This window comes from Anarhichas minor, unplaced genomic scaffold (assembly GCF_050575085.1).
Source record: "Anarhichas minor isolate MPS153535 unplaced genomic scaffold, ASM5057508v1 ptg000035l, whole genome shotgun sequence".
Lineage (NCBI taxonomy): Eukaryota > Metazoa > Chordata > Actinopteri > Perciformes > Anarhichadidae > Anarhichas > Anarhichas minor.
In genome coordinates this window covers 770,345-782,732 of record NW_027466481.1, presented here as the reverse complement: position 1 = coordinate 782,732, position 12,388 = coordinate 770,345, and the positions used below count along the sequence as shown (strand labels likewise).

The 12,388-nt window shown below is 41.1% G+C and overlaps 1 protein-coding gene across 2 annotated transcripts in view; it reads left to right on the top strand.

The window, feature by feature from the left end:
- Positions 1–12,388, top strand: part of pear1 (platelet endothelial aggregation receptor 1) — a 46,773-nt gene that overhangs the window by 23,092 nt on the left and 11,293 nt on the right. For both annotated transcript variants that reach the window (XM_076106741.1, XM_076106743.1), the window contains exons 3-9: positions 554–655; positions 754–854; positions 5,287–5,379; positions 9,113–9,359; positions 11,091–11,193; positions 11,571–11,707; positions 12,072–12,284. In XM_076106741.1, the coding sequence (XP_075962856.1) occupies positions 554–655; positions 754–854; positions 5,287–5,379; positions 9,113–9,359; positions 11,091–11,193; positions 11,571–11,707; positions 12,072–12,284 (996 nt within the window). The remainder of the gene's footprint in view (positions 1–553; positions 656–753; positions 855–5,286; positions 5,380–9,112; positions 9,360–11,090; positions 11,194–11,570; positions 11,708–12,071; positions 12,285–12,388) is intronic.

Below are 12,388 nucleotides of genomic sequence, written 5' to 3'. Positions count from 1 at the left end.
AGCTTTCAAAAACACTTTCTACAATTCACCTAAATCCAAGATAAGTACTTTTTCAAGCACTGATTGGCTTTTTTTCTTCTTCTTCATCTGAGCTAATTCTGTTACACTTTATGAATCCACAGAATTCCCAGTGAGTGGATTAAGGAAGCACAATTCATATAACTTTTGATTTGGCTGTAATGTATTTCTTACAAGACTCTACAGCCACCGGGATCCCCACAGTCATTAGGACTCATCTAGGGCACCAACAAACGGGTTCTTTCATGATTGATGAATCCGCTGATTATTTTCTCAACCAAACGATTAATTGCTTTATGCATGAAATGTCAGAAAACAGTTTAAATGTCTGTAATCATTTCCCACAAGTCGGGGTGATGTATTCAGATTGCTTGTTTTATTTGAACATCAGTCCAAAACCAGAATATATTCAGTTTTGTATAATATAAAAAAGAAAAATCCTCAAATCCTCACATTTTAGTTTAACTAATAGAGCAGGATATGTTTTGTTTGGACTGTGAATGATTGACAGTGCTTGTGATGTTCTGCTTTTCAGCTTCACCACCTCAGTGAAAGAGTCCTACTCTCATCCGTACGACCACGTGACGGAGGAGCCCTGCTCCGACCCTCGGACCTCCTACAGATGCATGCGCCACAGGTAGCAGCAGCGCGATGACTCTTTTCCTGTTGCGGCTGACTTCCTGTTCCTCTCAGCGGAGGGTCAAAGCGTCCTGTTTGACTGCGTTATTGTTTCAGGATCACCTACAAGACGGCCTACAGGCAGGCGGTGAAGACAGACTACCGCAAGAGATACCAGTGCTGTCCAGGCTACTACGAGAGCAGAGACAAATGTGTCCGTAAGTATTTATGGAAACCTTTTTATTGATCAATTCTTCTTTATTTTTTAAATCACTGAGACAAACAGTCGGAAAGCTGAAACAGTCTTTGAGAAGAACATAAGTTTTGGGCAAAATTCAGTTCAGAGAGGTTTTAATACACCATCACCGCAATACATGACAAAGTAAATTGATCCACAGGCCCTCGCCTTCTTTCATGCCCACCTTGTAGAGGAGTTAAAAAGTCAGGTACACAATCTCAATATTTAGATATACTTTATTTATTTCAGTTGCTTTTTAATGGTGTCATTTATAATTTCCGCTTTCCAAGGACTGGATCACTGTTGAGTGTTCAGCTTAAGATTTCTCCTTTATTACATTAGAAAAAGTTTCGAGCCCAATTTTTCTCTCCGTTTGTCAGTCACAGAGTACCAAAGACACTCAGGTGTGTGTCATTGAATATATAGTCTTGTCCCATAGGACCGTACCCAGTATTTCTTTTAAAACATAGGTACTGAGTCCAAGTGAACTCCTCCAAATCCCATCCCTCAGAGCAGTTCAGTGTTATTTAAATGTTTCATATTTACTAACATGAACAGCTTAATCATTTACATTAAGTTACAAATCCCCCTTCATTAAGATAAACGTTGAATACTTACTTTATTGAATTAACAGGGACAGGGCACATTAATGTACATTTGTGTAAATGTAGCAGAAGCTATTTTAAGATAAAATTTCAAAGTTATTGAGATCACTTCTAAGCATCAAAAGCAATCTTAATTTTATCTCTTTTTGTTGACCTTAAAGTTGTCAAATCTAAATATATAGTAAAATAATACTGGAATCAGCTTGGTAAATGTCCACAAAGTGTTTATTTATAGATTGTACACGTCTCTGTAGTTTGCTAAAAAGCCCCAAATCCCAGAGAAAATACTGAGGACATGACCTCAGTGTCCTCAGTGGTAGCTACGCCCCTGGTCCCACCCATGGGTGGGCAACATCAGTACTACATTGCAAGCAAATATTGTGTATAAACAGAATTATGAATAGTTCTCAAAATCAACTCTTAAGAATATATCCAGTCAAAAAACGTCTATGTAATGGAATGTTCTGTCCGATTCCTCGGACAGTTTGGGCTCGATACATTTTTGTAATGTAATAGATTAAGAGTGTTAAACTGATTATGTTCCTTTCATAGTTTCCTGAAAGTACAGCTATTGGTGCACATGTGAAGGAGACCATGTAGTAATCCAGCACAATTCCAAAACGTCTTCTTTTTTTTTCTTTTCCATGCAAGATGCAGAGTCAATATGAGCAGCACATGACACTGGAATTACCACAATTATGGGTTCTGTTCTTCTCATGCTGATACTGGCTGTTCTAACTGGAACTTTAAACTTAACTGCGTGTTGCTGACACTATGAAAACCATCTTCATAATTTGCATATTAGTTCAAGGATTTCACGTCATTTCAGCAACTATTATATCATCAACGAGGCATCTGTTCCTGATGAGTTCAGAGGGGTGGTACTGCTGCCTGCACAGCTCAGCACAGAACAACAGAAACTGAATCATATGAAATACTGATATGAGCAGTGTGCAAACTCACTCCGCTTAACTTTAACACTACGGACAGTTCTAATGAATACAGTAAAGTTGTCCAAAACACGAGACACTACAAAACTATTTGACTTTTTGTTGTATTTTATGTGTTTTGATGAGAATAATTACTTAGATTTGCTTTAGTTTTATTTTACATGTTCTGTGTCTTTCTTCAAACACCTTGGGACCATGATAGAAACAAATACACCAACATGTCATCCTTTAGATTCCGCATGTTTTGTAGATCCAGAAATAAATCAGAAGGAAATCAAATTGGTTTGAATGTGAAAAACATTCCTACATATGGAGTCAGTTAGCATGGAATCACTCGGAGAAACTGAGCTTTTTATGTGATTAATCATAAGCCTATCAGCTCACCCCTAATCTTAACTTTATTAACTACTTTACTGTAAAGTTCATCGTCAATTTAAGGTCATCGTGTTTCACAATAAATGTTTGGGTGCGCTAGTTAAAATAAACGACAGTTGTCGTCTGAAAATACCAAATGATGCAGCTGTCAACAGCTTGCTGACGCAGCGTTATTGCCGACAGTCAGCGGTGACATATATAAATAAAGCGAAACCATACATGGCCCGCAAGGCTTGAGAAAATTCTACCTCAGCTTTACAAACCTTTGCACACATCACTGGATGATCTCGTCAGTGCATGATGGTAATGACAAGGTTTCTGTGCTTTGTGCTTCAAAAACCGACATTTTGGAGATGAATGTTTTCATTCGGCAGAGATAATATGTATTTTTGGTTGCTTATTGTTGCGCCATCTTTCACAGCAGTGTTGCATGTGTGTGTGTGTGTGTGTGTGTGTGTGTGTGTGTGTGTGTGTGTGTGTGTGTGTGTGTGTGTGTGTGTGTATAGAGTTTTTTGTAGCCAAACACAAAAGCCTTTGATTTTACTGACTGACTTCAGAAAAGCAGACTGGAGCCGACTGATTGCCGTTTTAAGCTCTATAATTGAAATATCTCAGCCTTCAACGTGTCGTGTAGGACTCCTCCCACACCCACTTTATATACACTGTTTCTTTATTTCCTAAATACATATAATTAGATATAATTGCACTTACCTCCTTCATTGGATGGTGTGTACGCCTTTTCTTAGATCCCTGAAATCTCCAGCCTCCAGTTTTCAAACACCTTGAACTAGAGAGGAGAAAATAATCAGTTCAATTATTGTTTATTTAAAAGAAAAACACCATGTGCTTTACACAGCATTTGGTTAGAAAACGTCTAGTGTAACCAAAACTGAAGAGATCTCTGGCTGAATTATTAGTCTGCAGTCATGAATGCATGTCTGAATCAACTTAATTACTAGCAGAACCATTGATGATGCCGGCAGGGACCAACAACTCAAAGACTGACTTTCTAAGAGGAGCCTTCTTGACAGTATGAATGGCACTGGTGCTTTCAATTGTACGGTCGAGCCCAGCTGTCGGGCTGACGGCTCACACACTGTTTATGATGGGTGGAACACATTTAGGAGGGAAAGAATGCAATTCAGTTGAATAGATTTTTAATTGAATAAAAAAAGCACACCCTTGAAATAGTGCCCTTCTGAAATAGATTGAACACGTGCTCTTTAGTAATATTAATAATCATTTCCGTAGCACCCTTTCTTTAAACAGTGTTTCACACACAAACAGGACGCACATAATTAGATACTTGAGCATTTTACAAAAAGGAAATATAGTAACATCAAAGTTATTGGAAGAATATATTTAAAGAAGAATTGGCAGATAGCAAGTTGATCAAGTGAGTTCTCAGTGTTCAAAGTGATTTTCTTACTGGTCTGATAGACATCTGTGATAACACCAGTAGTTATATATGCCCTGTATGAGTGATTCCCAACAAGACTATACTTCTACAGGTACCAGTGTGTGCGTGGAAAGATGGAAGAGTAACTCAGCTTCTTCAGTGTATTTAGTGTTCAGATGTAAGCTGGAACTGAACACTACATGCTGCAATTGAGATTGTGTGAAAACTAGTATAGTAGAACAAAGAGAAGCCTCTGAATCTAGCTAAGGATGTAGTTGGAATTAGTTTAGCGCATATCAAAGTTATAAAGAACAATGGGAGAACACCGACTGGTTTAGACCTTCATTGGGTCTTCCTCAGTATCTAAATGGCAGCCAAGAGAAAAGCTGGTCGATATGGTTGAAACGCTAAGGAAAGATGCTTCAATGCTTCCCGTCTTATGTCCCTTAGCATAGGGAACACTGGACCATCCTAAGGAGATAATGCCGTCCCACAGTTCCTTGCGGCAACGACATTTAAAGCGACGCACCAGTCGGCCGCTAATAAAAATCTGCCGTTGAATTGTACACTACGGATACATTTAAAACATCCTCTTAGGAGGTGTGATTCTGTTTCAGCATTGAGTTTGTCGCTGTTGCTTTAAAAAATATCCATAGCCTAGTGTAAGAACAGTGAGATTCTCTTAACACTGCGGTTGTCCTTTTCCTAAATCCTCATGAATTCTCCTTCACATCATGACGTTTTCCATAGAGGTCAAGGAAAAGTAGTTAGGAAAAGACATAAGGATGTCATTTAAAAAAGATTCAACCGTAGCCAAAGTCTAAACGCATACAATTCCAGGATCACATTGTCTTGTGTGAAAAACAATCATTGCAACGATTTCCACTTTGATGTAATCATGAGTGCTAAATCACACCAGTTCCATTCGAATGACCAGAGTTAGTGAAGTGGTTCTTGAGCTCATCTTATTGGGCTCATCACACAAAGAATACAGTTGGGAACCATTGGCTGATCTGATCCGCACCACATGCTGTATGTCTCCACAAAGCCAGCTCTGTTATAAAGTGTGTTTCCCATCAACAGCTCACTGCACCAAGGAGTGCGTCCACGGTCGATGTGCCGCTCCAGACCGGTGCCAGTGTGAGGGAGGCTGGCGAGGAGACGACTGCTCCAGCGGTATGAATCAGTCTTTTCCCCTTCGCTCAGACATTTCCTCACTCTCTCGATTGCTTTTTTTTTTTCTCCCAGCGCTTTCTCTTTTCCCTCACTCTCTTCAGGTGTGCACACACACACACACACACACACACACACACACACACACACACACAACAGGAAAAGACAACTGGCCATTAGTCAAGTGGCTGATCATCACATACACCACTCCATCACACACACAGAAGGCCTTTCCAATGGAAACGGCAAGGGAGCATTACTGCATCAACAGCAATGAGTCATGAATGTCCCCCTCAGTCCAGAAACCACTTTACTAGACCAGAAGGAGCTGCATGTCCACCTCTCACTCAATTACCATTCAAAATTAATAATAATAATAACTCCAACAAACGTAACAAAATAGCATTGCGAGATAAATACTACGTGATGTACTGAAAGTAGCCACAGTCCATTAAAGAAAGAGTTAAGAGAGAGACAATAAACCTGCTTCTTCTAGTTGTTATGTCTTCTTTCACGAAACTAAAGTCAGCAGAAATGATTATATAATAGTTATTCAAGGCACCAACTCAGAACAGCGAGTCGAACCCAGTTTGTCTGAAATCTCCTTGAATGTGATCGTCCAAACAACGTGGCGTGTGAAACCAGAGCCACGCTTCGCGGGGCTGCTGTCCCCCCTCACTGAAATCAAGTTTTCCACCTTCAGCCCATTTCAACGCAGTCAGCTGGGTCAGTGGTACACAGCCCCCCCTCTTATTCCTCTACAGAAAGAGGGAATTAGCTTTAACGGGTAGTGGTTGATGCCTTGACAGGGGGATGATGGGAAGGGGAAATGGAAAAAGTTACCCCTCTCTCTCTTGCAAGGACCAGGTCTCTCTGTCTCTCCTTACACTCTTCCTCCTCCTCCTCCAACTCACTTAAATTGTCTTTCACTCTGCTCTTTTCTCTTCTTCCACTCCTCCTCTTTCCAGCCTTGGCTCCACAGTATCGTCCTATAATGGAGTATTTTTGGCAGAAGGAGCCCTGATACTTCCTGGATGCCTGTGTGTTGAGCTATCCAAGTATGGGAAAGAGGAGAGAGGGGACTGAGGTTTTCATGCCGACCACTTTTAGGACTCTTTGCCCATGAATATGGAGAAAAGAGGGGAGTTCTATACATGGCAGAATGTGAAAAAAAGCATTCAAAGAAGTATTCAGTTCCTTTACTTAAGTAAAAGTACCACACTATACTCCACAAGTAAATGTACTGCCTTCAAAACCTCACTGAACAGGAATGGTATAAAAAAAAAGTCAAATGTAGAAGTAAAAAGTACAATGATTCTATTTAAGATGTAGTGGATTAAAAGAGTACATTGACTTTGTACTCAAGTACAGTACTTGTTTACTCGGTTGCATTCCACCTCCGACAAAAAGCGAGGAAGAGTGGGAGAGAATGAAAAACGGGAACATTTTGGTAATCGCAATGGTTGAGGTAAGAGAAAAGCAGGAATTGCGGCTCAGTGGGAGCTACAAAATGTCATGTCAAAATATTTAATGCTTTAAGTAGGCATCGTTTCAGGGCAGATTTTGATCGAGGGACGCAGAGTGCTGCAATCAAAAAACGAGCAGCGAGGGTTGTTTAAGAGATCCAGGAGATGATGTGGACTTTGTACGCACGCAAAACCCAAACCACTGCTTGGACAATTCTCAGGGGAAAGGCAAGAATTTTCCCACCATACCAATGTGCATTCCTAATAAAAGACAGTGAAGAGTTGCCAGTTCTGAAGTGTGTGTCAGTCAGTGGGTTTACATGCACGCAGTATTACAGATACTGGTATGCATCACTGTAGAGGTCATGTTAATGATGGTCTGTATCGATTACATGTTCATAACTCCATCACAGAAATGAAGTTAAGCTTTTAAGTCTCCTGAGAGGACAAGTTCAGAGAGTCTGTGTGGTCGTAACGCTGTTTTGTTGCATCACTGTGATAAATAATCAAACTCTTACATGGAAAGTTGGCCATGAATTCCCCTTCGGTGTGAAATGTCAACCTTCTGGCAATTTTGGATTGATCTGTGCTTGTTGTTACTGCGATCAAATCACAGTAAGACACACTTAAGCCGAGTTAAGTGCATTTGATGAAGGTAAACTAACTCAGCATCGCTTTGCTCATGTTTACGTGACGATAAGCAAACACACTGGCTGGTTGCTCAAAAACAGCAGGTCTAATCTGACACATTTCAGCCAGTCACTCATCTTGCTGTCTGGATGCATCGGCCCCCTGAGTTCTTGAGCCGACTGAGCTGCAGACCCTTCAGTAAATCTCCCCTGCTGTCCTAGAGAATGTCTGTGTAAACATAATCGCTGCTCCAGCTGAGTTTCTCATTAGTCAACGTGACACAGAGCCCCTCTCCAATGCCCACACAGAGCACGTGAAGGTACGATTCATTTAAACAAAACAAAAAGCAAGGGTCCTGCTCCGCGTCCAGTGCAATAAACACTACAGTCCATGGCAGCGCGCTTTGCTCCAGGCCAAATTTGGCTCTACTCTACCCTCTGTGTAATTATTGTCAAAGCAGTCCTTGTGCTTTTCAAAAGCTGAGGTAGGGCATGAGTGCTGCAGGGGCAACGGTAGGGGGGGGGGGGGGGGGTCTTGTTTTTAGCTCAAGTTCACCGACGGCCATCCATGCGTTACGTCAGTGCTATTGGATATCACATTTTCTCGATGATGTGCAACACAGTCGTAAGGCACCGATGACAAATTTGAAGAATGCACCCTTGACCAATAAGGCGACCCAGTGGACTGAGATCTCTTCATCATGAATTGAAACCCAAACCTTGTGTGAATCTCTGCACTGCACTCTAACCCCCGCCGGAGCTGATCCTCAAGCGTCTGTAAAATTAACCTCGTCGAAACTCGTCCATCTTGTGAGCTCCATGCAAATCTCCCTGCCAAGTCGAAATTATTTGTTGGTAATATAACACCGCAGGACCAAAAGAGGGAGATTTGGATGTGGAAGCACGAGGGACATCGACAGTAATGTCTGGAAGAGTCAGTACTTTATCTCCTTCCCGAGCTCTTCCGCTCTCGTTTTTCATCTGTGTTGTTGAATTTAAATCAGATTTATTTCTGTGTATTTGTTTTTCATGACATCATATGTTACTGTAAGTGTACACCACAGTGTATGGGAGGAAAACAGCATGAGGAGAAACAAACCTGACACTAAATGATCGCACATGCATCAAGTTACAATAATCAGCAGTAATCATATTTTGCGTCGGTGTTTTTATTTCATTTCCAGCATTGCAGAGCAGGTTTGACTCAGTGTTTAGGGAAGAAGGCGAATTACTGGAAGCTGACTGGTTTGAATCCTTGGAAAATGTGCGCAATGAAAGTGAGAATGTGTGTCGCTGTTTAACTACCCGAGTAGTGTTGGTACTGGAAAACAAAAAAATACTTTTCTTGGACAAGAAAAGTCTTACAAAGTGAGGTGCCCAATAAAAACACTACATTTCCCCCCCAGGTAGTATTAATGACAATCTAGTTTAATCTAGAATCCAGTAAACGGTAGCATTAAATATATCAAATTTAGAAAGTGAGATTAAATTAAAAAAAGCTAATCCAATAAACCAAACATCTACAGTCACAATTCATATTTTAAAAACTATTTTGCCTGAATAAACCAGAATACGGTTGCGTTTCAGTATCTTGGCATACTTCTTAATCAATAAACAACTGTTTGTCCCGTTGCCTTTCAGCCTGTGATGACAAACAATGGGGGCCAGGCTGCAGTCAGCAGTGCAAGTGTGAGAACGGAGCTCTCTGCGACCCCGTCAAGGGGACGTGTCAGTGTCCTCCGGGGTTCATAGGACGCCACTGCGAGGAGTCCTGTCCAGCGGGCAAGTTCGGGAAGGGCTGTCAGGAGAGGTGCAAGTGTGGCACCGGAGGATCCTGTGATAAAGCAACCGGAGAGTGTTTATGTCGGGACGGATTCACAGGGACTTTGTAAGTGCACAGAAATAAAAATCAATATTAAACGGGAGCCTTGCATACTAGGAGGTTCATTACTTTTATCCGATTCCTAAATAAATATAGTATTTTTGGAATGGTTCCCCTTTTTCACAGTTGCTGCTAGAGGAAATCAAGGGATCAACAAAGACAATGACTGTCTTTATCAAATTGAATGGCAATCCATCCAAAAGTTGTTGAGATATTCAAGTCTGAACCAAACCCACACTGCCATCCTTTGCTTATGCAGCTAACGTAGCTGAAATTGACACAATGTCAATTTTAGTATAAGCCATTTTTATAGTATGTATAGTTAATTATGTAATTTAGGAGACACTTGATACCTCACTTCATTACACATCACAGTATTACACATTATCTTAATTTTCTCAGGAGGTCTGTCCGTCACAGATCCGAGTTATTTGTTTCCACAACTTTATTATCCATGAAGTTAATGAGTCATCTGTTACGCCTCGTTTTTAGTTGCCCCCGAGGATGAGTAAGCAATGAAAACTCTTCCCCATTAAATATTAGTGGAAACTCTTTTACTGCCAACGTGAACAACACACCACTTCCAGCTGAATAAGAAAGGGGGCTTGGCAACACTGACCATTGGATAAAGCTCCTTGATGAATTGTGTATTTGAAGTACGTCCATATTATTTCACCTCAAGGGTGTATTAGAAAATATAATATCCCAACACTGAATTGGACAAGAGGTAGTTTTAGCCAAGAAATCTTATTGGTTGAAGACACGTTCCAACCGTGCTGATGGTTCCCACTAAGCTGTTGAAATGCCAAGCCTTCCAGTAATCAGAGAGCTACTGTTAGTCTTTATTGACCTCACCTTTTTTTGTTTTACTTTTACTGCTTTCCTTCAGAGTAGTTTAGTAGAATATAATAGGGCTGTATGAACTACTAAAAGCTGTCTCCAAAAGTCATTATGTTTGTATACAACTGCTAGAGAGTTACTTTTCAAATTTTAAAGGTAAAATGAAGTCATACATTCAGATGAATAAAAGTACAAAAATATCAGCATACAAATATACTTGAAGTATGAAAAGTAAAAGCAATCATTTTGCAGAATTACCCATTTTGTATATTATAAATATTGACACATTAATGTGTGCTTCACTTTAATGTTGCAGCTAGTAAAGTTGGGACAAATATTTTATTTCCCACGGGGATCATTAAAGTCTGATCTTCTATAATACATCATGATTTATTGATTATAATTTGCATTATCGCTCTAGTTCTGCAAAGTACCCAGTGACTAACATTATCAAACAGAAAAAGTAATAAAAATAACAAGATTTGCCTTTTAATTGTGGTGGAGTAGAAGTATAAAGTAGCAGAAAAAAGAAATACTGAAGTAGAAGAAGCTCAAAATCTTACTTAATTGAGTAAATGGACTTAGTTCAGGTAAGATAAGTTTCGTCTATATAGAACATTTCAGATAGAATGGCAACTGAAAGTGCTTTACATGAGCATAAACATACAAAACAAAATAAACACCTCTAGGCTGGTGCTTGAATAACCAGTTTCATAGAAATGCTGCAAACATTTATTTTCTTCACTTTTACTGTAGAACAAAACCTTTACTTAAGTCCTCAGGAATGCCCCAGGAGGACACGTAGCGTTTTTCACTAAAGTGGTCCATTAAGCCGTTATTAAGCATCGACACCATCCTCTCTCCTCTCCTCTCCCCCCCCCCCCCCCCCCCCCCCAGCTGTGAGAAGTCGTGTCCCAGGAAATGCCAGGCACGGTGCCCCTGCCAGAATGGAGGCATCTGTAAAGGCAAAGGGATCTGCGATTGCCCGCCTGGATGGACGGTATGTTTTCAAGTTAAAGCGTTGCACCGACACTGACCTTCATGTTATCTGTGGAGGTTGCCAGATTTTGAATTAGCCTGACTTTCAAGCTTTCTCCAAACTTTGGACAAGTCTCTGACTTGTTGTCCAAAGACAGAGACAACCGGTCATCTCTGGAGACATGCAGATGCAAGGTTTTCCCCTAATGTAAAATGTGGAAGACATGCACGAGGGGAGAATAGGTTGTGATCTCATCAGGGAGCAAACTAACCACTTATTTTCTGAGTAACTGCGAAAGTTGCCATGTTGATGTCTCGTTCCAGTTCTTGCAGTGATGCATCTGCGTTCACTTGGCATTTCTTTCTGCCTCAATGTTTTTTTTCCTCGTTACTCTGCAGGGTGCAGTTTGCACGGTGCGATGTTCAGAGGGAAGGTTTGGACAAAACTGTGCTGATGAGTGTGTCTGCCACAACCGGGGCAAATGTGACCCCGAAACTGGACAGTGCCAGTGTGCTAAAGGTTTCACCGGTACTAGGTGTGTATATGTGTGTGTGTATGTTTGACTGTTCTTGTGCCTGTAGCCTTCCTAAAAGTCCATTCATGCCAAGGGACAGCTCCTTTCTCCACTCTAAGAGAAGAACCCAAACATATAACTGTTTTCTCTCTGGAGAAATCTTTACTCGGTATTTTGTTGTCCTCATACATTTGATGTCCTTTGGTATTAAAGCACCACAGCCCAGCTGGGTTGGATAATATCAGCATTCTGTGTGCAGTAAATTGATTCCATGATTTCTAGTCACTGAACTGAAATTTAAACTATTCAACATTTTTTCATTCATGTGCAAATCTCGTCCAGCTCTTCCGTGTGCCTATCCAACCTTCTGTGTTGCTGCCCTCAGGTGTAACGAGGAGTGTGCTGCAGGCACGTATGGTCAGGACTGTAAAGGTGTGTGTGATTGCGCTAACGGCGCACGCTGCTACAACATCGACGGAGGCTGCCTATGCGAGCCGGGCTTCAGCGGCCCACACTGCAGGGACAGAATGTGTGCACTGGGCAAATACGGCATGCACTGTGAACGCAAGTGTCTCTGCCAGGACAAGCAGACGCTCAGGTGAGTTGATGGCTTCAGGAAAAACTGGTTTAAGCAACGCAAACATTTCCCTGTGGCAGAAATTATCCAATTATGGTTGAGCAAAATCTCAGTGAGCAGAGCCT